The sequence below is a fragment of the Neolamprologus multifasciatus genome, chromosome 22, assembly GCF_963576455.1.
Source record: "Neolamprologus multifasciatus chromosome 22, fNeoMul1.2, whole genome shotgun sequence".
In the NCBI taxonomy this organism is placed as follows: domain Eukaryota; kingdom Metazoa; phylum Chordata; class Actinopteri; order Cichliformes; family Cichlidae; genus Neolamprologus; species Neolamprologus multifasciatus.
In genome coordinates, this window is record NC_140459.1 from 16,464,489 (window position 1) to 16,490,628 (window position 26,140).

Sequence of the window (26,140 nt, forward strand, 5' to 3'; positions counted from 1 at the left end):
TGTGATTTAGTGGTGAATTAAATGTGTTCAGAATTTGCAAATTGATTCATCTCATAAATCATGACCCACTGGCTCTCGTTATTGGTTAAAAAATATCTACCCTGTATTTACTTGGTTTCGGATCGATATCAAAACTTCGGGCAGTACCGCTGATCTTTGCCTTCATAAAGGCAGCTTTGACGCCTTCACCGTAACTCTTCTGCCGAGGGCGCATTTCATTTTATATTGAACGCCTTTTTATAGCTATAAGTGCGCCTGCTGCTCCGATATTCAGTGCGGTACGGTAGACTTTACGGAAACAGTGTTCCTTCTTTTTCTGCAGCTTTTCTTGCACAGTTGCATTAATCACAGCTCTTCGGAAAGGTTGGCAGCAAGCTGAAGAAATCTGGGAAGCATGTCTGCGCTCGACAGAAGGGTCGTTAACACTCCGTCGGCCCCGGGTGCCATCGGCCCATACAGGTGAGACGTGGGAGCACAAGGACAGTCCGATGTTTGATCAGGGCCTGGTCTTACAGTTCAGTGAACTCACAGAGAGAACCAAAGTTAAAAGTTTCGCAGTGGGGCAAAGGGGCCCCAGCATAGCAGGAAACCGAGTAAGGTCGACAAGCAGCTGGCTTATAATGGCTTCAATTCGTCGCCAAATCATCTACACACCAAAAGCTCCTGTGAGGCAGGGAATATATAGGTAAGGTGTCCCGAAGAAAGTGCTGGGACTTTGTGCTTAAACTTGTTCTAAATCCATCATAACTCGATCAAAGTTCACGTGGTTTATCATTTATTTTTAAGAACTAACTTCCCAAGACTGAGTGAGATGATTTATAAATCCAGCCGTTTGTCTGTCCTGGTTGAGCGGTAGCAGCTTTTCACAGTTTCTTGCTGTGTAGAAAGTTATGCAAAGGCGTTTGGGGTCAAATACACGTGTGGGTTTTCATATATGTTTAACATGACTGTAACCTTTCCCTTATAATCACTACATTGTGATGGTTAAGAGACCTGCAGGTAGTAACAAAATTATTTAAATGCTGCAAATCTGCAAAAAAAAATTAAAACAGGAGACACAAATTGTGTGTCTCCTTTTAACAAATCTATGTTAAAATAGACTACTTTGTCTCTATTGTAATTAATCAATAATATTTTGGTGTTTAAAAATGTATACTATTGTGGTGTAATGCATCATTCGCTCTAAACCAGTTTGCATTTTAAAATGTTTTAATTTTGTAATGTTACTGAAATAAAGAAAGAAAATTGTAGACATTTCAGGAGGAAATTCTGAAGTTGCCAGAGGTCTGGGGGGGAGCTTGAGTTCTTCAAAGATGAGGATGAGGAAGGCAGCAGTATCTCAAATAACCACTCGTTACAAGTGAAGTATGCAGAAGAGAATCTCTGAATGCACAACAAGCTGCAGAAGACCACAGTGGATGTCACTCCTGTCAACCAGCAACAGGAAACTGAGGCTCTAGTTTAAACAAGCTCACTAAACTGGACAGAAGATTGGAAAAATGTATCCTGGTCTTGATTTATGCTTTAACATTTGATCAAAATTCGGCAAAAACAACATGAAAGTGTGGATCCGTCCTGCCTTGTATCAGTGATTCAGCCTGGTGGTGCAATGGTGTGAGGAAATATTTTCTTGGAACTTTTGGCCTTTTGTTTCACTTTCTCCTGCTGAAACATCATCCTGAGAAAGAAACCTGTGTGTGTGTGTCGTCCTCAGCCAGGCGGTGATCGTGGACAGAACCATGTACATCTCCGGTCAGCTGGGGATGGACGTCGCCTCCGGGAAGCTGGTAGATGGAGGAGTGCAGGCTCAGGCCAAACAGGTGAAACTCACTTCTGTCATTTTTTAGATCAGCTACAGCAGAAGTTGCATCCACAACAGATTCCTAAAATACAAACAAATCTTTCCCATCATGTCCTTCAGGCGCTCATCAATATTGGGGAGATCCTTAAAGCTGCCGGCTGCGACTACAGCAACGGTGAGAAACTGAGCTTCTCCTCGTATGTTTCGCATGTTCTGAATTTTAAACACGAGCTTTCAGAGCACATAAACCCTTTCATTTCAGTGGTGAAGACTACTGTGTTGCTCGCAGATATAAATGACTTCAACAACGTCAATGAGGTCTACAAGACATGTAAGCCAGCACTATATTGTTCCTTTCATTTTGACCACACTAGCAGCTCTCTGAATAGACAGAGAAAATGACAGTGTGACAAGTTTAGGAGTCACCTGACCGCTGGCTCACTTAGCTCTTTCTCTGCTGCTCGACAGCAGCCTTCTACTCACATCCTCCTCGCCGATCATAACAGTCAGGTGTAATGGACGCTCCAGCACCCAGAGAGCTGTAAATAGACACCACCGTGCAGGCACACAACTGTAACCCAACCTTTCCCAGCAGGCATTGCTGCACTGGGCATTTACTCCCACCTTTCTCCCTCGCACTGCCACCGAAACCACAGGCAGGTTACTTACCCTGACCCTGGTGAGAGGAAGGAAAGGAGATGTTTCATTAAAACTCTGTTTTGAACCTTTAAACTCAGCCTTTACTGGTTTAGAAAAACTGGTTTAAAACTTAAGTTAAGGCAAAAATGTGCCTTTCCAGGTTGTGTGTGTGTGTGTGTGTGTGTGTGTGTGTGTGTGTGTGTGTGTGTGTGTGTGTGTGTGTGTGTGTGTGTGTGTGTGTGTGTGTTACCATCCTCAGCTGCTGCTATACACCAGACAAAGGAACTTTCTACCCAGCAGCTGCAAAGCACCTGTGCTTGTTGTTTTATTGCTTATCTATAATACGTGGGTAAATGATCTAACCACTCATAAATAAAGCCTTTCATATTATTAGAAGCTGAAATGAACCATTCAAATTGAGATTCATAGATGGGTTCACTGATGGAAGTGAATAACTTCACCGTGCTTCTGCAAATGCATGCAAATCTGATGAAAATGTTTTCCCTCCCCAGTTTTCAGCAGTAACTTTCCTGCCAGAGCTGCCTACCAAGTCGCTGCTCTCCCCAGAGTGAGTGTTAACCACACCTTTAGCACTGTATTACATTATGATACACCCACTTTAAAGTCCCTGCTACTGTGCACATATGGATGATGTCATAAATTTCATTTTTATGCTGATCAGAAACAGAAAGGTTGAAAAAGGAGGGATTTGCATTTTATTTTAAACCACAAATTAAACTATTAATCATGTTTTCCAGACTTAATTTGCTTACACTGTCACACAGCGGAGACTCTGCTGATATTTGGACAAATGAGTAAATGTAGTGTAAATGCTGCTTTTGGCCAAATTCAAGTTATTGCTGCTAAAGTTGGATCTACCAGCTACAGAATCATGGGGATCACTTGGTTTTTCATGGGACTGCAGAGATGTGTATAAAAGCTTTTTGCAGGGGGTTTTGAATGACTGTGTGTGTGTTCATTTTTGGACAGTATTATAATTTAATATTTAGCCTCTGCAGTCATTTCTTCAACCTGCGTCTCCTCCTTTTCTCCTCAGGGTGGGCTGGTGGAAATCGAGGCGATTGCTGTTCTCGGTCCTCTCTCCGACTCCTGACTAGCCGGGCGCATCACTAACAAGCTGTAGCGCCACCAAGCGTCACTATAGATTCAATGTGGAAGCCTGATTGTATTTCCAGAGAACACCTGAAGTGCCACAAATTTCACCAAAGTCTTTTTCAGTCTTTCAAGATTTAAATTCAGAGCAACGTTGAGTTGTTAACACTTCACAGCCTGCTCATTAAACAGACAGTAGGGATCCAGTAGGACTGGACACAACATCAAGCCTCTTGGCTTCTGGTTTGATAACTTCACTCAATTAAAAAAAGAAAAATGCTGTAACACATCAGTGTGACATGTTTGCTTTCATCCTGCATCAAATGAAAACACAGAGAATATGTGTACTAGGTTTTTTTTTAAGGTGATCTTTTGAATTTTCAACAGCCTAGTACTAATTACAGATTTTTGGGACTAAAAATCATGACACATCAGGGGAAAAAAACTGATCTTATAAGGGGCGTGAAGCGATGTCACTGATGTTGTCACTATTGATGTGACACTATACCTTGTTTATATATAAACAAATGTAACCAGCTAACCTCAAACACCGGTTATACTTTGCGCGTTATATTTTGCCCAGTGTTTTTCATCACTGGTTTGTACACTCATACAGAAAGACCTTACTATGGCATCTACTTCAAACTGCCCTACAGGATGATGCTATCATACATTATATTGAGAAATGCTATTCTAGGTGCAAGAAGAAAGTATATTATCAACTTAAGGTCAAGGAGGCCAATAAGGACAGAAAGAAGGTATGGAAAGTTTTAAATAATATAACGGATAGAGATCTCGCTCCGGTGGTGTCACACATCTACACGGATGCAACGTTTATAAGTAAAGCTAAGGATATATCCAATTATTTCGCAAATTACTACAGCAATAAAATAACAAATTTAAAATCTAATATGAGTAGAGGAGATCCCACCCTATCACGCTGTCTTATACAGGATGCTATCATGAATAATGAGCAATGCTAATTTAAGTTTGAGGCAGTGAATGTTGAGATAGTGGAGAATTTATTAACATCCTCAGGTTTTGATAACATAGATAGTAACCTGGTGTCAATAGTGGACCTATTAGTCCACTCCCTGTTCTAAGTAAAATTATGGAGAGGACTGTTTATGAGCATATTCAACATTACTTAACAGAACATCATCTACTCAGTCAGTTTCAACATGCTTATAAACCTGGTCACTCCACCAGCTCAGCTCTCATTCATATGACAGATAACTGGTATAAACATCTAGATGATTAGAACGTGGTCGGGGTGATATTCTTGGACTTTAGTGCTGGATTTGATTTGAGAAATCATGATCTTTTGATTGATAAACTAAAATGTTATGGATTTTCACTGGCTGCTCTGTGCTGGATGAAAAGTTATTTGTCTAGAAGAAGGCAAAAGGTTTATTATAATGGCTATTTCTCTGAGGGCTCCGACATGAACTGTGGTTTACCTTAAGGCAGCTGCCTCAGTCCACTTCTCTATTCAGTTTTCACGAACGATCTACCGTGTGTCTTTGGTAAACCTCATCTTATAATGTATGCCACCATAATTCCACCATGTTTTATTCAGCCACTGACAACTCCGAATTGACCAGCGTATTACAACAAGGTTTGCTGAACGTGTTTGAAACAAAACAACAAAAACAACGCGATTTTAAACGTATCCAAATCTATGTTAATTGGAAGTAGATAACACTTAGTCAACAGCCCACAACTGAATCCTTCTGTAGCTGGATCGGTATTGGAACAGGTCACCCAGATCAAATTACTTGGTGTTACCATAAATCACCACCTTTCATGGTCTCAGCACATCAACTCTGTTATTAAGAAAATGGGACAGAGCATAGCTATTATCTCATCTGGAGTATTGTTCAATCATTTGGTCAGCAGCTAATAAGACTTAACAGGCTTCAGTGAGTCCCGAATAGTGAGGCCAGATTAGTGTTTAGGTGTTCATATAATACAAATATCGCTAAGATGGATAATAAACTTTCTTGGCTTCCTGTACAAGCTAAATTATACTATGGCTTACTTGTATTTATAAAGAAAGCAGTACTGTTAAAAACACCACACTTTTTTCTGCTCAGCTGCAGTATCAAGATGAAATACATAATCATACTACACGATTTTCAACAAACCACAATTTAGTAATTCCTCGAGTTTAAAGTAACTTTTTGAAAAGCTCTCTTATATTTAGACCATCTTTTAAGTGGAATAAATTGCCATATGCAATTAGAGAATTAGCTGCTGTTCATAATTTCAAAAAACACTTAAAAGCCTATTTACACAGCTTTTAATTATTGTAAATATTGTAAGAAGGAAATGTGATTTGTTTTGGAAATTGGGGTGTTTTGCCTCAGTGTTATTGATATTTATACGCTTATATTTTCACAATTGTAAAATCTCACTGTGGATGTAAGAGCCAAATTGTAGATATTTTGCATCCACTTTATTGTGTAATATTTTAATTGATTGTATTTGATGGCTTAGGCCCCAGGAAGACTAGCAACCACTGTTGTGGAAGCTAATGGAGTTCCTTATAAATAAGCAGACAAATAAACACTATTCTAATCTTATACTACATTCTTAGCAAATGTACAGCAAATGAAACAAAGCACAAAGTCACAGTTGTTTTTTTTTTTTTTTGTTTTTTTTTATTTTAATTTGTGGTTTGGCACTGTTTCTTAACGTAAAATGTCCTGTTGTAATTTGACATTTTGAGTTAAGAAACAGCACCAAGCCCCAACAACACTTCCCTCATGGTGCTTTATATTGTAAGGTCAAGACCCTACAATAATGCACAAAAACTAACCCCCTAGAGCAAGCACATTGGCGACAGTGGGAAGGAAAAACTCACTTTTAAAAGAGAGAAACCTCCGGCAGAACCAGGCTGTGAGATGGGGTGGCCATCTGCCTCGGCCAGTTAGTGATGAGGGAAGGAAGTGGGGGGAAGAAGAGTGGTTATTTTGAACCACTCTGGTTTTAAAATGTAATTTAGGTTGCTGAATTAAAAGAATATTTGACGCCAGTTTAAGAGTTTTGTAACATAATCACGTGCACGTTTCAGTTCGATTTTAGCGTGCACATGAGAAAACCCTCAAGATGACATTTTGGCTCCTCAGCTTGGCATGTTTTTTGAATATGCTGACGACCGCTTCGTCAACCACTGGGTTGCTTGACCTCATTAACAGTAGTGGAGAAGGCCACTTTTCACGGAGATCATTGGATACTTTCAGGCCGAGTTGTTCAATGTTTTCCATGGACATTTTGTATTTTTTGGACAAGATTTTGTTCCAGATCTTGTGGGAAAGCCTCTGTACAATAAACTCTGATGTTCCTGCATTCCATGTAGCTGTCTCATTTTCTCCCTTCATAGCGTGCATTACCAGATCTTTGGTGACATTTCTCACAGCCTCCTGGTACTCTTCCCTGTTTTTAGAGACACTAAGTACTCTTGTTGGTAATGCCAACAGGTGTTTGGTGAAGGTTGGGACAGTAATACTATCAAGCTGTTCCCTAAGATTAAAAATCAGATATTTTTCTTTGCATTTGTGTGTTTTGCAAAGATCTTCGACAATGGCCTTGTCTATATTTTTCAGCCATTTGGGAGATAGATCCAAATGTTTGAGCTCAATTTCAGGCCAAATCTTTGCAATCAGGCGATCGCTGATGCAGTCAGGAGTGAGGCGCTCTGTGAAGAGCTTGTATTTAGTGGACACTTTTTCTATGGCCTGTGAAACCACCAACTCAATCACTTTGTTGACACACAACTTTCCCCCACTCAGACAACCAGATGAGGACGACTCTGGGGTTGCCGTCTCCTGTGTATCAGTCTGAGCCTCTACTAATTCTTTTCTCTGCGTGTCCAGTTTTGTCTGCATTTCTGGTATGTTTGTCTCTGCCTGACTTTCTTTAATCTCGCTGGAGTTCTTACTCTGTGGCTGCAGAGCTTTCTTCTCCTCCTCCAGTTCTTTCTGTTCTTTCTCTGCATCCTGACATTTTGTGATGGCCTCTTTGACTTCTTCTTTTGTGTCGTTCACCACTTTCTGTTCTTCCAGGAGTTTCTTATTTTGTTCCTCCAGGACTTTTTTCTCCTGCTCCAGATTCTCTCTCAGTGTTTGTTCTTTCCACAGAGCATTCCCCATAGTTTCTTTCAGATTTCTTTCATGTTTCTGAAGCTGTGTGAACTTGGCAGACAGAGTGTCCTTCTCCTGTTTCAGCATCAGGATTTCGTTGTCCCTCTGCTGAAGCTGCTCTTTCAGACGGTTCATCTCAAGGTCAAGGTTGCTGGCCTTTTCCTGATCTGAACACGTCTGTTCCTCTTTTTCTTTGGTGGCGCTGCTCACCTGCGGTTTGCGCGACACTGATTCGTCAGTGACTCCTCCAGCTTGGTTCTCATACAGCTCCAGCTTGGTGCGCATGTTTGAAATTTGAGTCATCATCTGCTTGATTTGCTGTCTGGCTCTACTTTCACCCTCTTTTAAAAGTTTGTTTTCAGTCAGAGAGTTTTGCAAGGCTTTTCTAACCTGCATGAGGTTGTCGAGTGCACTCTTTGGCAGAGTGAAGACAAATTCTGGTTTTCCTTCCTGATTGCTCATTTTTGATATTTAACTTTGAAACAAATTTAGCGTGTTACACTAAATAAGATATTCAAATGTGAATTCGATATTCAGATATGAATTCGATATTCAAATGTGAATCAGGGTTTGAAGTTGGCTGTAGCAGAACAAATGTTCGTCTAGTGAATCGCTCGTGACTGTAAGTAAGAAACGTGCTTGACCAGTGTGCTGTTTTACCCCTATTTATGGACTTTTGGTGACTGTGACGTCATGGCCTGATTCTCTTTGCTTTGATGTTTGAAACAGGACCCGCCCATTGAAAATAGGTCCCGCCCACAGGCTCTCGGAATTTTTCAGTTAAATTCATACATTAATTTGAAATTTGTTTTGTTTTAAATTTTGATTCATCTCTCTTGTAAATTTAACCTAAAACCATTTTCAGAGTGCTGCGTGTTCATCACAGCCATAAATATGTTAGAAATGAAAAGATTTCACTGTGTTCAAGTACCAGATTTAGTGCTAATTTTATTCAGTCATCCAGTGTTTGTTTAGCTTGTTCAAATGTTTCAGGTGCTGTAGAACATCTGATTAGTATTGTTCATTAATGCTTGTTTCCTATTCCTGTTCAAAGTAATACTCTGCGCACGCAGCCAGTGAGAAAACGTCTAACGCTAGACCCGCCCCCGGGAGTCAAGCTGCTTGCATCTAATGTCTCTCAGTTACATAGTAAACAAAGCTTGCAAGGAATCACGAATCCAGCATCATTACTAAACATCTAACAAGTGCAAAAAAAAGAGCAACATTGAGTTGTTAACACTTCACAGCCTGCTCGTTAAACAGACAGTAGGGATCCAGTAGGACTGGACACAACATCAAGCCTCTTGGCTTCTGGTTTGATAACTTCACTCATTTAAAAAAAGAAAAATGCTGTAACACATCAGTGTGACATGTTTGCTTTCATCCTACATCAGATTAAAACACAGAGAATATGTGTACTAGTTTTTTTTTAAGGTGATCTTTTTAATTTTTCAACAGCTTATTACTAATTACAGATTTTTGGGAATACTAAAAATCATGACACATCAGGAAAAAAAAAATCTTATAAAGGACGTGAAGCGATGTCACTGATGTTGTCACTACTGATGTGACGCTATACCTTGTTTATGGTAGTACCTGAACTGCCATAAAGTTATGTAAACGCTGTGCTTTAGATTATAGGCAGGAGTGTGGCAGAGGAGGAATTTTGCACTTTCATATAAAATCCACTTTTGGACTAAGTAGATCAGTTAATGGCTGGACTATGGAGAAGTTTTTGCAGAAGTTCCTGTAATAACCTACCATTCCCAGGAATCTACGCAGTTCAAGTCCTTTTTTTAGGTGTGGGATATTCATTAATCGCCATCACTTTGGCGCTAAGGGGCCGCACCTGACCACGTCCACTTCCCTGCTCAAGTATGTTACAGTGGCCTTGGCAAATTCACACTTTGTCAGGTTGAGTGTCAGAACTTATTAATCTTGAAATCTGCATGACACACTGGCAGACAGAAAAGACCATTCGGTGAAAATATCAATTCTGGGGATCTGGAACATGGAAAGTAGAATATCTAAACAACATTATTGGTGCGTTTTGCCTCAGTGTTATTGATATTTATACGCTTATATTTTCACAATTGTAAAATCTCACTGTGGATGTAAGAGCCAAATTGTGGATATTTTGCATCCACTTTATTGTGTAATATTTTAATTGATTGTATTTGATGGCTTAGGCCCCAGGAAGACTAGCAACCACTGTTGTGGAAGCTAATGGAGTTCCTTATAAATAAGCAGACAAATAAACACTATTCTAATCTTATATTACATTCTTAGCAAATTTACAGCAAATGAAACAAAGCACAAAGTCACAGTTGTATTTTTTTCTTTTTTTTAATTTATTTTAATTTGTGGTTTGACACTGTTTCTTAACGTAAAATGTCCTGTTGTAATTGGACATTTTGAGTTAAGAAACAGCGCCAAGCCCCAACAACACTTCCCTCAAAAAAAACTAACCCCCTAGAGCAAGCACATTGGCGACAGTGGGAAGGAAAAACTCACTTTTAAAAGAGAGAAACCTCCGGCAGAACCAGGCTGTGAGATGGGGTGGCCATCTGCCTCGGCCAGTTAGTGATGAGGGAAGGAAGTGGGGGGAAGAAGGGTGGTTATTTTGAACCACTCTGGTTTTAAAATGTAATTTAGGTTGCTGAATTAAAAGAATATTTGACGCCAGTTTAAGAGTTTTGTAACATAATCACGTGCACGTTTCAGTTCGATTTTAGCGTGCACATGAGAAAACCCTCAAGATGACATTTTGGCTCCTCAGCTTGGCATGTTTTTTGAATATGCTGACGACCGCTTCGTCAACCACTGGGTTGCTTGACCTCATTAACAGTAGTGGAGAAGGCCACTTTTCACGGAGATCATTGGATACTTTCAGGCCGAGTTGTTCAATGTTTTCCATGGACATTTTGTATTTTTTGGACAAGATTTTGTTCCAGATCTTGTGGGAAAGCCTCTGTACAATAAACTCTGATGTTCCTGCATTCCATGTAGCTGTCTCATTTTCTCCCTTCATAGCGTGCATTACCAGATCTTTGGTGACATTTCTCACAGCCTCCTGGTACTCTTCCCTGTTTTTAGAGACACTAAGTACTCTTGTTGGTAATGCCAACAGGTGTTTGGTGAAGGTTGGGACAGTAATACTATCAAGCTGTTCCCTCAGATTAAAAATCAGATATTTTTCTTTGCATTTGTGTGTTTTGCAAAGATCTTCGACAATGGCCTTGTCTATATTTTTCAGCCATTTGGGGGATAGATCCAAATGTTTGAGCTCAATTTCAGGCCAAATCTTTGCAATCAGGCGATCGCTGATGCAGTCAGGAGTGAGGCGCTCTGTGAAGAGCTTGTATTTAGTGGACACTTTTTCTATGGCCTGTGAAACCACCAACTCAATCACTTTGTTGACACACAACTTTCCCCCACTCAGACAACCAGATGAGGACGACTCTGGGGTTGCCGTCTCCTGTGTTTCAGTCTGAACCTCTACTAATTCTTTTCTCTGCGTGTCCAGTTTTGTCTGCATTTCTGGTATGTTTGTCTCTGCCTGACTTTCTTTAATCTCGCTGGAGTCCTCACTCTGTGGCTGCAGAGCTTTCTTGTCCTCCTCCAGTTCTTTCTGTTCTTTCTCTGCATCCTGACATTTTGTGATGGCCTCTTTGACTTCTTCTTTTGTGTCGTTCACCACTTTCTGTTCTTCCAGGAGTTTCTTATTTTGTTCCTCCAGGACTTTTTTCTCCTGCTCCAGATTCTCTCTCAGTGTTTGTTCTTTCCACAGAGCATTCCACATAGTTTCTTTCAGATTTCTTTCATCTTTCTGAAGCTGTGTGAACTTGGCAGACAGAGTGTCCTTCTCCTGTTTCAGGATCAGGATTTCGTTGTCCCTCTGCTGAAGCTGCTCTTTCAGACGGTTCATCTCAAGGTCAAGGTTGCTGGCCTTTTCCTGATCTGAACACGTCTGTTCCTCTTTTTCTTTGGTGGCGCTGCTCACCTGCGGTTTGCGCGACGCTGATTCGTCAGTGACTCCTCCAGCTTGGTTCTCATACAGCTCCAGCTTGGTGCGCATGTTTGAAATTTGAGTCATCATCTGCTTGATTTGCTGTCTGGCTCTACTTTCACCCTCTTTTAAAAGTTTGTTTTCAGTCAGAGAGTTTTGCAAGGCTTTCCTAACCTGCATGAGGTTGTCGAGTGCACTCTTTGGCAGAGTGAAGACAAATTCTGGTTTTCCTTCCTGATTGCTCATTTTTGATATTTAACTTTGAAACAAATTTAGCGTGGTACACTAAATAAGATATTCAAATGTGAATTCGATATTCAGATGTGAATTCGATATTCAAATGTGAATCAGGGTTTGAAGTTGGCTGTAGCAGAACAAATGTTCGTCTAGTGAATCGCTCGTGACTGTAAGTAAGAAACGTGCTTGACCAGTGTGCTGTTTTACCCCTATTTATGGACTTTTGGTGACTGTGACGTCATGGCCTGATTCTCTTTGCTTTGATGTTTGAAACAGGACCCGCCCATTGAAAATAGGTCCCGCCCACAGGCTCTCAGAATTTTTCAGTTAAATTCATACATTAATTTGAAATATGTTTTGTTGTTTTGTTTTAAATTTTGATTCATCCCTCTTCTAAATTTAACCTAAAACCATTTTCAGAGCACTGCGTGTTCATCACAGCCATAAATATGTTAGAAATGAAGAGATTTCACTGTGTTCAAGTACCAGATTTAGTGCTAATTTTATTCAGTCATCCAGTGTTTGTTTAGCTTGTTCAAATGTTTCAGGTGCTGTAGAACATCTGATTAGTATTGTTCATTAATGCTTGTTTCCTATTCCTGTTCAAAGTAATACTCTGCGCACGCAGCCAGTGAGAAAACGTCTAACGCTAGACCCGCCCCCGGGAGTCAAGCTGCTTGCATTTAATGTCTCTCAGTTACATAGTGAAAAAAGCTTGCAAGGAATCACGAATCCAGCATCATTACTAAACATCTAACAAGTGCAAAAAAAAAAAAAGAAAAAAAAAAAGAGCAACATTGAGTTGTTAACACTTCACAGCCTGCTCGTTAAACAGACAGTAGGGATCCAGTAGGACTGGACACAACATCAAGCCTCTTGGCTTCTGGTTTGATAACTTCACTCATTTAAAAAAAGAAAAATGCTGTAACACATCAGTGTGACATGTTTGCTTTCATCCTGCATCAAATTATAACACAGGGAATATGTGTACTAGTTTTTTTTTAAGGTGATCTTTTTATTTTTCAACAGCTTATTACTAATTATAGATTTTTGGGAATACTAAAAATCATGACACATCAGGAAAAAAAAAATCTTATAAAGGACGTGAAGCGATGTCACTGATGTTGTCACTACTGATGTGACGCTATACCTTGTTTATGGTAGTACCTGAACTGCCATAAAGTTATGTAAACGCTGTGCTTTAGATTATAGGCAGGAGTGTGGCAGAGGAGGAATTTTGCACTTTCATATAAAATCCACTTTTGGACTAAGTAGATCAGTTAATGGCTGGACTATGGAGGAGAAGTTTTTGCAGAAGTTCCTGTAATAACCTACCATTCCCAGGAATCTACGCAGTTCAAGTGTCAGGCTCAGGAGAGACTCGGAGGCAGACCGTCACTAAGTTCACAATTTATTACACACAGACACCAGGTGCGGATATATACAAGTGAGGGGGCACAGGAAGAGGGTCTCCGGGAAACACAGGCACGGGAAGGGGACGGCTATGTACACAATAGGGGTGGGTTTTTATAATCGATTTATCGATTAAAATCGATTCTGGCTTGGATTACGTAAAATCGATTCATTAAAATCCTGAATCGATTTTTTAATATAAATTTATTTTGCCCGAAATGCCAGAATCTCAGGTGAAATCTCACAAAACTTCAACAACCACCAAACAGCTAAAACAGTAAATGAGAGCAGGAACACGGATTCTGCACAAAGACTTAAACACACAGCGCAGCCCGCGGATCAGAATCAGATGTCGAATTTCTCACAGTCGGGGCTGAAAGCCGACAGCCCGCTGATTCTGATCTGTCGGCGGGTCCGCGCTTTGTGTTCACGCCCTTTATGCGCTGATTGTAAAGCTGTTAGTTTGATGTCTCTCCAAACAATATTGACCGAACCAGCAGCAAAAGAAGATCCAAACTATTCACTCTTACTTTTACTGTTTTGCTTCTACCATGATGCACAGCTCTCTCTCCCCCTCTCTCTCTCTGTATGATTTTCTGCATTATTCGCTTGCTTGTTACGCACAAGTCTACCTTTGTTTACAGCGCTATCGGCCGACTTTTTTTTTCTTTCCGTTTTATATACTTCCGAAAAGAAAACCTAATTTCTGCCGTTCAATGCTGAACAAATTTAAACTTTTTAAAATTATGCAAAATGCAAAATGCTTAGCCATGTCTCTAATAAAACCGCTGTAACTTCAGAGGTAATGTTCATATGTTGATTAATGGTTTTCTTTCGTTTTTGATGTACTGCAGAATATTTTTATAAAATCCCAGGCCAGGAAAAATCACCTTCATGTGTTTCTGTGTTTTATCTTCAGCTACTTTGACACAAAGGCATCTGCTGTGACGCTCACACCTTTGATAAAGTCTTGCGTGTGTCAGCTTCCTTTTTATAGATACAAAAATATGTAAATGTACTAATCTGAATTATAATATTTCTGACTGTCAAAATTTCCCATATTCAAATCGAAGTGAATCGAATCGAATTAAATCGAATCGTGGATCGAATCGATTCTGGACCTTGTGAATCGGAATTGAATCGATTCTAGAAATCAGTGACGATACCCAGCCCTAGTACACAATCCTTCACTGAAGCTCAGGTAGCTCGGACTCCGGCTTTTGGCTCACCAAACGGCGGTCCTCAGGCTGGCGAGAATCTGGCACAGGGAGGAAGAACAGGTAAGCAGCGGCACGAAAGAAACTCGGGTAAAAGCTCGGACTAGAAATGACACTGACGAGTGTTACACAATAATCCAGCGAGGAAGCACTCTCAGCAGCTGCCTTAAGAAGTGGATGAGATGAGACGATTGTTTGCAGGTGTCCGAGCCAGGGGCTGGAGCCGTCATGACTCCGCCCCGGTAGAGCGCAGTGCGCGGGAGGGGAGAGAGAGATGCAGCACAACAAAAACAACTGTAGCCATACAGAGTCAGCCGAGAAGGCACAGGGTCATGACATCAAGTCCTTTTTTTAGGTGTGGGATATTCATTAATCGCCACCACTTTGGCGCTGAGGTGCTGCACCTGACCACGTCCCACTTCTCTGCTCAAGTATGTTCAGTGTTGGGAAGGTTACTTTTAAAATGTATTCCATTACAGAATACAGAATACATGCCCCAAAATGTATTCTGTAACGCATTCCGTTACATTACTCAATGAGAGTAACGTATTCTGAATACTTTGGATTACTTAATATATTATCATGCTGTTTACAACTACGTGAATGTACTATTGCTGTGATTTATTACTGTTACTGGAGGTCCACGGCTCCGAACCATAGTAAAGGGACCTCTGGCTAATACGTTGGGTTCCGTGTTGGGCTCGTAGCAGAAAACTAGCTTTACTTTGTTGTCTGGGTCAACTTTGCTAGCGAGAGACAGAGATTGGCGATGAAAGGCTGCTCCAACGGAACTTATTGTTTTTGGAGGAAAACACGAACATGGTGTAGTCGAGTTTTAATAGCTTACTTACAACTGGGCTCGTCAGGCACTCTTCTTGGCTGCAGTGGTTATTATTATATTTACATGCTTCTAGCTCCCGTTTTTGCTCGATGACAGCTCGTACTTTTCCTTTTTCTTCCTCCCTCGCTCACAGACACATAACATGTATGGCAGTCCATTCTCCCTGCAGCACGGACTACACTGCCTATGATGCTACATTCTTTAGAGCTATACCGGTAGCATTCTGCCTATTAGCTTAGCACAACAACAACAAAAAGGCGCTCTCTCACCCAGGAAACACGCAGAGAGAGAGCGTCACCCTGAAACCATGGCAACCGTAACGCTGCCACCTGGAACAACAGAACATAGCTGTCAAACAAAACCCAAACAGTCCTGAACCGCCACAATATGAAACAGGGAAGTACCACCGTGTAATCCATTTATTTAAACAAAGTAACTGTATTCTAAATACCACCTTTTTAAACCGTAACTGTAACGGAATACAGTTACTCATATTTTGTATTTTAAATACGTAATGGCGGTACATGTATTCCGTTACTCCCCAACACTGAGTATGTTACAGTGGCCTTGGCAAATTCACACTTTGTCAGGTTGAGTGTCAGAACTTATTAATCTTGAAATCTGCATGACACACTGGCAGACAGAAAAGACCATTCGGTGAAAATATCAATTCTGGGGATCTGGAGCATGGAAAGTAGAATATCTAAACAACATTATTGGTGTGTTTTGCCTCAGTGTTATTGATTTTTATATGCTTATATTTTCACAATTGTAAAATCTCACTGTGGATGTAAGAGCCAAATTGTGGATATTTTGCATCCACTTTATTGTGTAATATTTTAATTGATTGTATTTGATGGCTTAGGCCCCAGGAAGACTAGCAACCACTGTTGTGGAAGCTAATGGAGTTCCTTATAAATAAGCAGACAAATAAACACTATTCTAATCTTATATTACATTCTTAGCAAATTTACAGCAAATGAAACAAAGCACAAAGTCACAGTTGTATTTTTTTCTTTTTTTTAATTTATTTTAATTTGTGGTTTGACGCTGTTTCTTAACGTAAAATGTCCTGTTGTAATTGGACATTTTGAGTTAAGAAACAGCGCCAAGCCCCAACAACACTTCCCTCAAAAAAACTAACCCCCTAGAGCAAGCACATTGGCGACAGTGGGAAGGAAAAACTCACTTTTAAAAGAGAGAAACCTCCGGCAGAACCAGGCTGTGAGATGGGGTGGCCATCTGCCTCGGCCAGTTAGTGATGAGGGAAGGAAGTGGGGGGAAGAAGGGTGGTTATTTTGAACCACTCTGGTTTTAAAATGTAATTTAGGTTGCTGAACTAAAAGAATATTTGACGCCAGTTTAAGAGTTTTGTAACATAATCACGTGCACGTTTCAGTTCGATTTTAGCGTGCACATGAGAAAACCCTCAAGATGACATTTTGGCTCCTCAGCTTGGCATGTTTTTTGAATATGCTGACGACCGCTTCGTCAACCACTGGGTTGCTTGACCTCATTAACAGTAGTGGAGAAGGCCACTTTTCACGGAGATCATTGGATACTTTCAGGCCGAGTTGTTCAATGTTTTCCATGGACATTTTGTATTTTTTGGACAAGATTTTGTTCCAGATCTTGTGGGAAAGCCTCTGTACAATAAACTCTGATGTTCCTGCATTCCATGTAGCTGTCTCATTTTCTCCCTTCATAGCGTGCATTACCAGATCTTTGGTGACATTTCTCACAGCTTCCTGGTACTCTTCCCTGTTTTTAGAGACACTAAGTACTCTTGTTGGTAATGCCAACAGGTGTTTGGTGAAGGTTGGGACAGTAATACTATCAAGCTGTTCCCTCAGATTAAAAATCAGATATTTTTCTTTGCATTTGTGTGTTTTGCAAAGATCTTCGACAATGGCCTTGTCTATATTTTTCAGCCATTTGGGGGATAGATCCAAATGTTTGAGCTCAATTTCAGGCCAAATCTTTGCAATCAGGCGATCGCTGATGCAGTCAGGAGTGAGGCGCTCTGTGAAGAGCTTGTATTTAGTGGACACGTTTTCTATGGCCTGTGAAACCACCAACTCAATCACTTTGTTGACACACAACTTTCCCCCACTCAGACAACCAGATGAGGACGACTCTGGGGTTGCCGTCTCCTGTGTTTCAGTCTGAACCTCTACTAATTCTTTTCTCTGCGTGTCCAGTTTTGTCTGCATTTCTGGTATGTTTGTCTCTGCCTGACTTTCTTTAATCTCGCTGGAGTCCTCACTCTGTGGCTGCAGAGCTTTCTTGTCCTCCTCCAGTTCTTTCTGTTCTTTCTCTGCATCCTGACATTTTGTGATGGCCTCTTTGACTTCTTCTTTTGTGTCGTTCACCACTTTCTGTTCTTCCAGGAGTTTCTTATTTTGTTCCTCCAGGACTTTTTTCTCCTGCTCCAGATTCTCTCTCAGTGTTTGTTCTTTCCACAGAGCATTCCACATAGTTTCTTTCAGATTTCTTTCATCTTTCTGAAGCTGTGTGAACTTGGCAGACAGAGTGTCCTTCTCCTGTTTCAGGATCAGGATTTCGTTGTCCCTCTGCTGAAGCTGCTCTTTCAGACGGTTCATCTCAAGGTCAAGGTTGCTGGCCTTTTCCTGATCTGAACACGTCTGTTCCTCTTTTTCTTTGGTGGCGCTGCTCACCTGCGGTTTGCGCGACGCTGATTCGTCAGTGACTCCTCCAGCTTGGTTCTCATACAGCTCCAGCTTGGTGCGCATGTTTGAAATTTGAGTCATCATCTGCTTGATTTGCTGTCTGGCTCTACTTTCACCCTCTTTTAAAAGTTTGTTTTCAGTCAGAGAGTTTTGCAAGGCTTTCCTAACCTGCATGAGGTTGTCGAGTGCACTCTTTGGCAGAGTGAAGACAAATTCTGGTTTTCCTTCCTGATTGCTCATTTTTGATATTTAACTTTGAAACAAATTTAGCGTGTTACACTAAATAAGATATTCAAATGTGAATTCGATATTCAGATGTGAATTCGATATTCAAATGTGAATCAGGGTTTGAAGTTGGCTGTAGCAGAACAAATGTTCGTCTAGTGAATCGCTCGTGACTGTAAGTAAGAAACGTGCTTGACCAGTGTGCTGTTTTACCCCTATTTATGGACTTTTGGTGACTGTGACGTCATGGCCTGATTCTCTTTGCTTTGATGTTTGAAACAGGACCCGCCCATTGAAAATAGGTCCCGCCCACAGGCTCTCAGAATTTTTCAGTTAAATTCATACATTAATTTGAAATATGTTTTGTTGTTTTGTTTTAAATTTTGATTCATCCCTCTTCTAAATTTAACCTAAAACCATTTTCAGAGCACTGCGTGTTCATCACAGCCATAAATATGTTAGAAATGAAGAGATTTCACTGTGTTCAAGTACCAGATTTAGTGCTAATTTTATTCAGTCATCCAGTGTTTGATTAGCTTGTTCAAATGTTTCAGGTGCTGTAGAACATCTGATTAGTATTGTTCATTAATGCTTGTTTCCTATTCCTGTTCACGCAGCCAGTGAGAATACGTCTAACGCTAGACCCGCCCCCGGGAGTCAAGTTGCTTGCATCTAATGTCTCTCAGTTACATAGTAAACAAAGCTTGCAAGGAATCACGAATCCAGCATCATTACTAAACATCTAACAAGTGCCAAAAGAACAAAAAAAACCAACTTTGTTTACTTTAGTCTTTGTTCAAAGTTCAGTACGTGTACTGGCCTTGTACAGTAATGATTCCGCATTATTTGTAATACATGAGGTATTTTAATAGAAAAGGCTGTAAAACTGTTTTTGGATCCATGTTTTTTTGTTTGTTTGTTTGTTTGTTTGTTATCTGCGAATATCAAAAGTGTGGCTCAGTGTTTGTTGTTGAACTTAACCTTACCTATTCCTTCCAATAAAAATACACGTGTTTAAAACATCTGTTTGTTATTTGTTTGTTTTTACTTAGGGTTAGTGTGTAGACCAATCACATTGCTGTGACATCATAGTCGCGACTTCGAAAAGAAAACCCTTAAGAAGAAAAATCTACTTCAGTCGCGAGATCTCTAATAGATCCAGCGATTTATCTGCCCTTAAAAAGATCGCTCACTTCAGGATACTTTTCTTTAATAGACGGTAAGCATTATACATATTTTATTTGGACCATTGACATTTCATACATGAATTTATCGTTTGGCTTGCTGTTTTTTTGTTTTTTTTTTGTTGTTTTTGCTAGTGCTAGGCTACTGGACGACAGCATTAGCTAACTGGTGTTCTCTATACAGAGAATTGAATGTCAGTGTACAGCCCCTATCAAAAGTTTAAGACCACTTGGCAAAATAATATATATTTAGCATGGTTGTATCTTAACAAGATTCCAAGTAGAGCTTCAACATGCAACAAGAAGCAATGGGAGTGAGACAAAGCTTTTTTTGAGCATACAATTTATTGAAAACAACGCTTAAACTGAAACAGACTATATTATGAAAGAACAGGTAACTATGGCTGTCATAAAACGTGGTCAAGCAAAATTCCAGTAGCTCCCCTGATCATTTTACTAACACATGGAAGGAGAAAATGATCTAAATCTATGTGCCAGTTAATTATGTTTACAGTTGATATTTTTATTCACTGATACAGCACACAACCATTAGGCTAGGATATTTAGATCATTTTCTCTTTATGTTTTTTGTACTTCAAAGGTCAATATATTCACAACATGAACCTAAAATTTCTGTAAATATGCCAAAGTAATGATACATTAAAAGTCTGCTAATTCTTTGACTTTTCCAAATTTGCTTGGCTTTATGTGGAGTGTCACACTTCACAACATTTCTCTTTTCTTGTTCTAACTCTGCCTCGCCTCCGTGCTCCCCTGCTTCACCTTCATCCACTTCATCTGCTCTTTGCTGGTTTGATTCTTCTTCGCTTGGCGATCCAAGACGAACTTCATGGAAAGTCCTTGTGGAGAATGGCTTTATTGAGCCACTGTTGGCCTCATTTGGTATTTTGACTGGTTTAAGCATGACCTGAAAACAGGGTTTGATCTTTGTTTTCATTCTATAATACTGGACCTATTTTTCTAGGAAGGTTTGAACTTTAAGGGTGTTTAAACAAGATACAACCGTGTGAAAATTGTCTGGCTGCTCCTGTCTTCTAAGACTTTTAGTTAGAAAGAAATACAAACTTTTTCTGTTAATGTTCTGTAAAGGCGAAAAGACATTTATGCAATAATCATGATTTTTCTTTCCCATCTGTTTTAAACCATGGACTTAAAGCCCTGACTGTGTCTGTATTAGTGTTTCAATGTATAAAAAGAATGAACAGGTGAAAGAGATCGGCTGCAGGCTCAGGAGAAGTAAAATAAACATCAGAAACAGAAAGAAGGCAAAACCAGAGATAGGATACTGTAAAAGAGTGAAACAGGAAAGAGTGGATATCGTTTGATTATATTCTAAAATTCATCGGTGAACGTTCCGACTGTGTGCTTCTCTGCAGATGTCACGATCTACAGGAGTCTCTCTTGAGCTCAGCCAGCGGCTACAGCAACTACATAGGGATCCTCAACTGGTGTGTTGTCATGCTGGTGAGTTAAACCGCAGTACATGTCCACGTAGAAATGAAAATGTACAACAGCGTGGCTTCCAAAACTGCATAAGATTTAGAAAGTAAGACCCTCATTCAGCTAAATCTTACAGGTCTGGACAGTCCTTGTTAGTCTTTCCTTCTGCCTCAATATTCACTGTACTGCCATCTAGTGGTGTAGATGTACAACTCCTTGTGTTTGTAAGCTGGAGCTATGGATCAAAGTTGGATCTGTAGTTATATCACTGTGGATTCATTTTAATACACCATAATGAATAAAATAAAATTAAATGATACTTGAAATTTAAATTGTTGTCCTTATTCCTCTGCCTGTGTTTTTTGAGGTGCAATTGTAGCACAGTCCAATGGGTCAGCAGTTAACATCAATGTCTCCTACCCAGGCAACCTCACAACAGTCTGCACAGTTAGTGTAGATGGACGCTTATACCAACAACACCGAGAAAGAAAGTTAGTGGGTCAAAATGTTTGCTGTGTAAATATTAACTTGTTAAAGTAGTTTACCTGGGCCAGCCCTAGTAGTCCTGTGTCCACGTCGTTTCTCACAAGCTTGTATTCGTTTTCTAAACATTCAAAAGTTCCAGTATCAAAGTCAGAAGGTATAGCATCAAGTCATTAATGTGACACTCTGATGTGACCTGTTTGTGTTTGTCTTTAGACATGTGCTACTTTATCTTTGCACTTTGTTATTTCACCCAATTTAAATCACAATGTTGTGAAATAACAATGGTATTTGCACACTTTTCTAATGCTGCAGTTACTTCATTCACACACCAGCAGACTCCTTCTTGCATCGAATTTGCGAAGTTGACATGCCCCGTATAGCCGTTGCCATTCTGCTTCATTACCACATGCTGAAACCTCTGAGCCTCAAAATGCTGCCTGCAATAAATATATTTATATTTGACTTATAGTTTGTTTTCTGTAGTTGAATATTGTGTATCTGTCATTCTCTTCGATTCTTTAGTGAAAATCTGAAATTGTGATATGCCGAGTTAGAACATTTTACTTCTTTGAGTATATTGTGAAAAAGCAGCAAAAAAAAAATTGACCTAAGTCTGTGTCTTCCAGTGGATGATCCCAAGTGTTCAGAACTCAATGAAACTCAATGAAACCGTTCCAGGTGTGTAAACACAGAGACACTAACTGCATCACTTACAGTGGTTCCAGGAATAAAGCAAGAGTCAACCAATATTTGCCTGAAACTCGAGCGGCTTCAAATATATTTCGATTTGGCTTATAAAGAAAAGGTGTCCTTTAATTTGTTACTTCTTAAAGGAAATGGACCTTTCTAGGATGGTGGAGCAGCTGCTGAAAGTTGTGAGTATCAAGACTGCACATCAGAGACGTTCTCATTTATATGTCAGACTTGTTCTAAATTAAATACTCGACTTAATCCCTTGATTCTGGTGTTGTTGCCTGTTGTTTTTTGTATTGTTTTAACATTTTTGAAGTGAGATTTATACTGTCTCAAGAGTTACATTTGTTAGGCAACAGTAGTTCAACCTTACCAACCTAGACACCTTTTCCTCTCTCCTTTTCTAATCCTCCCCCCTGGCTGCCTCTTCCCAGGTTCCTATCCATCTAATATATTCTTCTGTTGGTTTTTATATTCCTGTCTGAACTTTGTGGCAGAGCTGCTGCAGTTTGGAGACCGGGAGTTCCACAGGGACTGGCGGTGAGCAAACACACTTGATCGATGCAGAGAGTGTTCCCGTTGTTGAGGTTGGAATCATCCTGTAATCTCATACGAACTACCTCCAACGCTTCCATGACTGGGATGCAAGTGAAGAGAGATGTAACATTGTACATTGTACATGTACAGACCATTGTTTCATCTGCCTCCACAATGACATCTCTCACCTTCTCAACAAAATCCAAGGTGTTCTGGATGTGGTGTTCAGAGCTGCCTATCAACGGGTTGAGGATCCAAGCCAGAAAAATAGAGATGTTATAGGAATTTATGAATGAACATGTGTAGTAGATTTGTGGTCTGCTTTCTTATGACAGCTGGCCTTGCATACAGGTCTCACAGAAATGGCAGGATTTCCCTTTATTTCACGCTGTAATGTGGTAGTTAAAAAAGCCTCTTTATTAATTTGGAGTCATAATGAAGCCTTAAAAAACTGCTCTGCAAGCACTTCTTCATCAAAGTAGCCACAAGGGGGCAGCTTTGAGTCAAGATGGTCAGAGCTTTCCTTAAATCAGTGGCCAGTTATTCTATTTAAATTATATAAGAGCTCATTGTGGTCCATTTTCAGGTCAGTGTGAGACTTTCTGCTGAATTACAGAGTGCTGAGTGTTTTAGATAGATCTGTGGGTTGTTCTGCGTCCTGGTGCGTTACTATGGTAATGAGGCTATGATTGAGGAGGCTGCTCTTAAAAGTGAGGAAGTGAATTCCCTCCTCTGTGTGTGTGTGGCCTGCTTAAGGACCTTTGAGGAAGTCAGTTAATGTCTCCCAGAGTTTGTGGAATGAGGAAGTAAAACACAGATGATGAATGATTCTTTCAGAGGACTTTTATTGTAAAAATGATCAGAGGAATAAACTGAAATTCACCTCAAATTGTTTTTATTTGTGGACATTGGACATTGTGGACATTCCTATTTATGGAGCCCGGCGTGTGTTACAGGAATACTAATATGCTGTTACTGTCCCTAATACATATAATAAAATTATCTGGAGCCTATCAGTGATCTAATGGAGGAAAAAAAACAATATCCTGTGGCCACTTTGCACTAAAAAGGCCCAAAGCAAGCCAAGAAAATTCCCCCCAAACCGAACTGAAGAAGCTTCTCGGATGAGAGGTAAAACGTCTTCAAGCAACTTAAAGAAGTCCAGACGCTTTTCTTTGCAAGCTCCTTTGACTACGATGACCTGGATGACTGAGAACCTTCACAGACATATTTCCCCCGAAACCATTACACCAACACTAGCAGCAGAAGCCTTAATCATATAAGGCAGGATGTTCGTGAGCTGGTGCAAGTCCTAGCTTTAGTTTCCTGTTTTTGACTGACTGACACCCAGAGTGTGGTCTTCTGCTGCTGTAGCCCAGGTTCAGAGATCCTCTTCAGCACACCTTGGTGGAAAAGCAGTTTGTGAAAGCTCAGTGTGAACTTCAGCAGGTCGTCTCGATCGTGTCTACATCCCTAAGTTCAGTTGCTGATGGGCTGATTTTGATATTCGCATTAACAAGCGGTTGAAAAGATGAGCCTAATAAAGTGGCCAGTGAGTGCATATTTTAATGAAATTTTAAAAGTGTGTAATTCTTCCTGATGACATCCTCCTCGCCGATCATAACAGTCAGGTGTAATGGAAGCTCCGGCACCCAGAGAGCTGTAAATAGACACCACTGTGCAGGCACACGTGTAACTGAACCTCTCCCAGCAGGCATTGCTGCAGTGGACGTTAACTCCCACTTTTCTCCCTCGCACTGCCACCTAAACCACAGGCAGGTTACTTACCCTGACCCTGGTGAGAGGAAGGAAAGGAGACGTTTCACTAAAACGTTGATCCTCTAAACTCAGCCTTTATAAACACTGGTTTAAAGGACATCCGGTTAAGAGCATGTGTACTGAGTGAACCTTCACAAAACTATAACTCCTTCTATAAGTGAAAGCTGGTGTATAAATGAATAATGGCTGACCCCCCACTAAATTCAGCTGCAATACTGGCAGCGCATTATTACCTTGTTTTAAAATGTCTTAAGCCGTAGATGCTGGTTTTGCTTATTGTAAATTGCATTTAAGCTTTAATGAGTAATAAATCTTAAGTTAAGGCAAAAATGTGCCTTTCCAGGTTGTGTGTGTGTGTGTGTGTGTGTGTGTGTGTGTGTGTGTGTGTGTGTGTGTGTGTGTGTGTGTGTGTGTGTGTGTGTGTGTGTGTGTGTGTGTGTGTGTTACCATCCTCAGCTGCTGCTATACACCAGACAAAGGAACTTTCTACCCAGCAGCTGCAAAGCACCTGTGCTTGTTGTTTTATTGCTTATCTATAATACGTGGGTAAATGATCTAACCACTCATAAATAAAGCCTTTCATATTATTAGAAGCTGAAATGAACCATTCAAATTGAGATTCATAGATGGGTTCACTGATGGAAGTGAATAACTTCACCGTGCTTCTGCAAATGCATGCAAATCTGATGAAAATGTTTTCCCTCCCCAGTTTTCAGCAGTAACTTTCCTGCCAGAGCTGCCTACCAAGTCGCTGCTCTCCCCAGAGTGAGTGTTAACCACACCTTTAGCACTGTATTACATTATGATACACCCACTTTAAAGTCCCTGCTACTGTGCTCATATGGATGATGTCATGAATTTAATTTTTATGCTGATTGGAAACAGAAAGGTTGAAAAAGGAGGGATTTGCATTTTATTTTAAACCACAAATTACACCATTAATCATGTTTTGCGGACTTACATTTGCTTACACTGTCACACAGCGGAGACTCTGCTGATATTTGGACAAATGAGTAAATGTACTGCAAATGCCGTTTTTGGATTCGGTCAAATTGAATAAGCTGAACTCGTATTTTCCTCATGTTCAGTCCTGTTTTTCCACTGTTTGTTCAGTTTGGGTTAAATTTACAGTCATTCAAGGGGTTTGAATGACTGTGTGTGTTCATTTTTGGACAATATTATCATTTTATATTTTGCCAAAAATCTGCTTCTCCTCCTTTTCTTCTCAGGGTGGGCTGGTGGAAATTGAGGCAATCGTTGTTCTCGGTCCTCTCTCCGACTCCTGACAAGCCGCCGCATCACTAACAAGCTGTAGCGCCACCAAGTGTCACTATAGATTCACTGTGGAAGCCTGATTGTATTTCCAGAGAACACCTGAAGAGCCACGTTGAATTTCACCAAAGTCTTTTTCAGTGTTTCAATATTTAAATTTACAACAGAGCAACATTCAGTTGTAACTAGTAAACAATTGCTATGAACAAAAATAATTCAAAGCAATTTCCATCTTCTACAAATCATTAGAAGAAGATAGACAGGATACAACCTTTTACCTTAAAAAGAAATGGGAAGCTGAACTGACCATAACTATAACAGAGAAGGAATGGGTTAGTATGTGTGAAATACAACACAGTACAACGAATTCACCATTGCGGAGGGAATTTTGCTGGAAA

The 26,140-nt window shown here is 40.2% G+C and overlaps 2 protein-coding genes across 6 annotated transcripts; one reads left to right on the forward strand and one right to left on the reverse strand.

Moving 5' to 3' along the window:
- The first annotated feature begins 259 nt into the window (after positions 1-259).
- rida (reactive intermediate imine deaminase A) lies at positions 260-25,930 on the forward strand. Of its 5 annotated transcripts, none has more exons than XM_085148279.1 (6): positions 275-459; positions 1,715-1,820; positions 1,922-1,976; positions 2,064-2,132; positions 2,953-3,008; positions 3,498-3,838. In XM_085148279.1, the coding sequence occupies exons 1-6, from the start codon at positions 395-397 to the stop codon at positions 3,552-3,554; spliced, it is 408 nt and encodes a 135-aa protein (XP_085004405.1). In that variant the 5' UTR covers positions 275-394; the 3' UTR covers positions 3,555-3,838. The 5 variants fall into 5 exon arrangements, with proteins under 5 accessions (XP_085004404.1, XP_085004405.1, XP_085004401.1 ...); XM_085148277.1 differs by lacking the exons at positions 275-459; positions 2,953-3,008; positions 3,498-3,838 and adding exons at positions 485-685; positions 25,180-25,235; positions 25,700-25,930; XM_085148276.1 differs by lacking the exon at positions 275-459 and adding an exon at positions 517-685.
- LOC146493230 (uncharacterized) lies at positions 9,121-12,607 on the reverse strand. Its single transcript, XM_085148272.1, has one exon. It carries the CDS (start codon positions 11,951-11,953, stop codon positions 10,430-10,432), a length of 1,524 nt encoding a protein of 507 aa, XP_085004398.1. The 5' UTR covers positions 11,954-12,607; the 3' UTR covers positions 9,121-10,429.
- Positions 25,931-26,140: the final 210 nt, after the last annotated feature.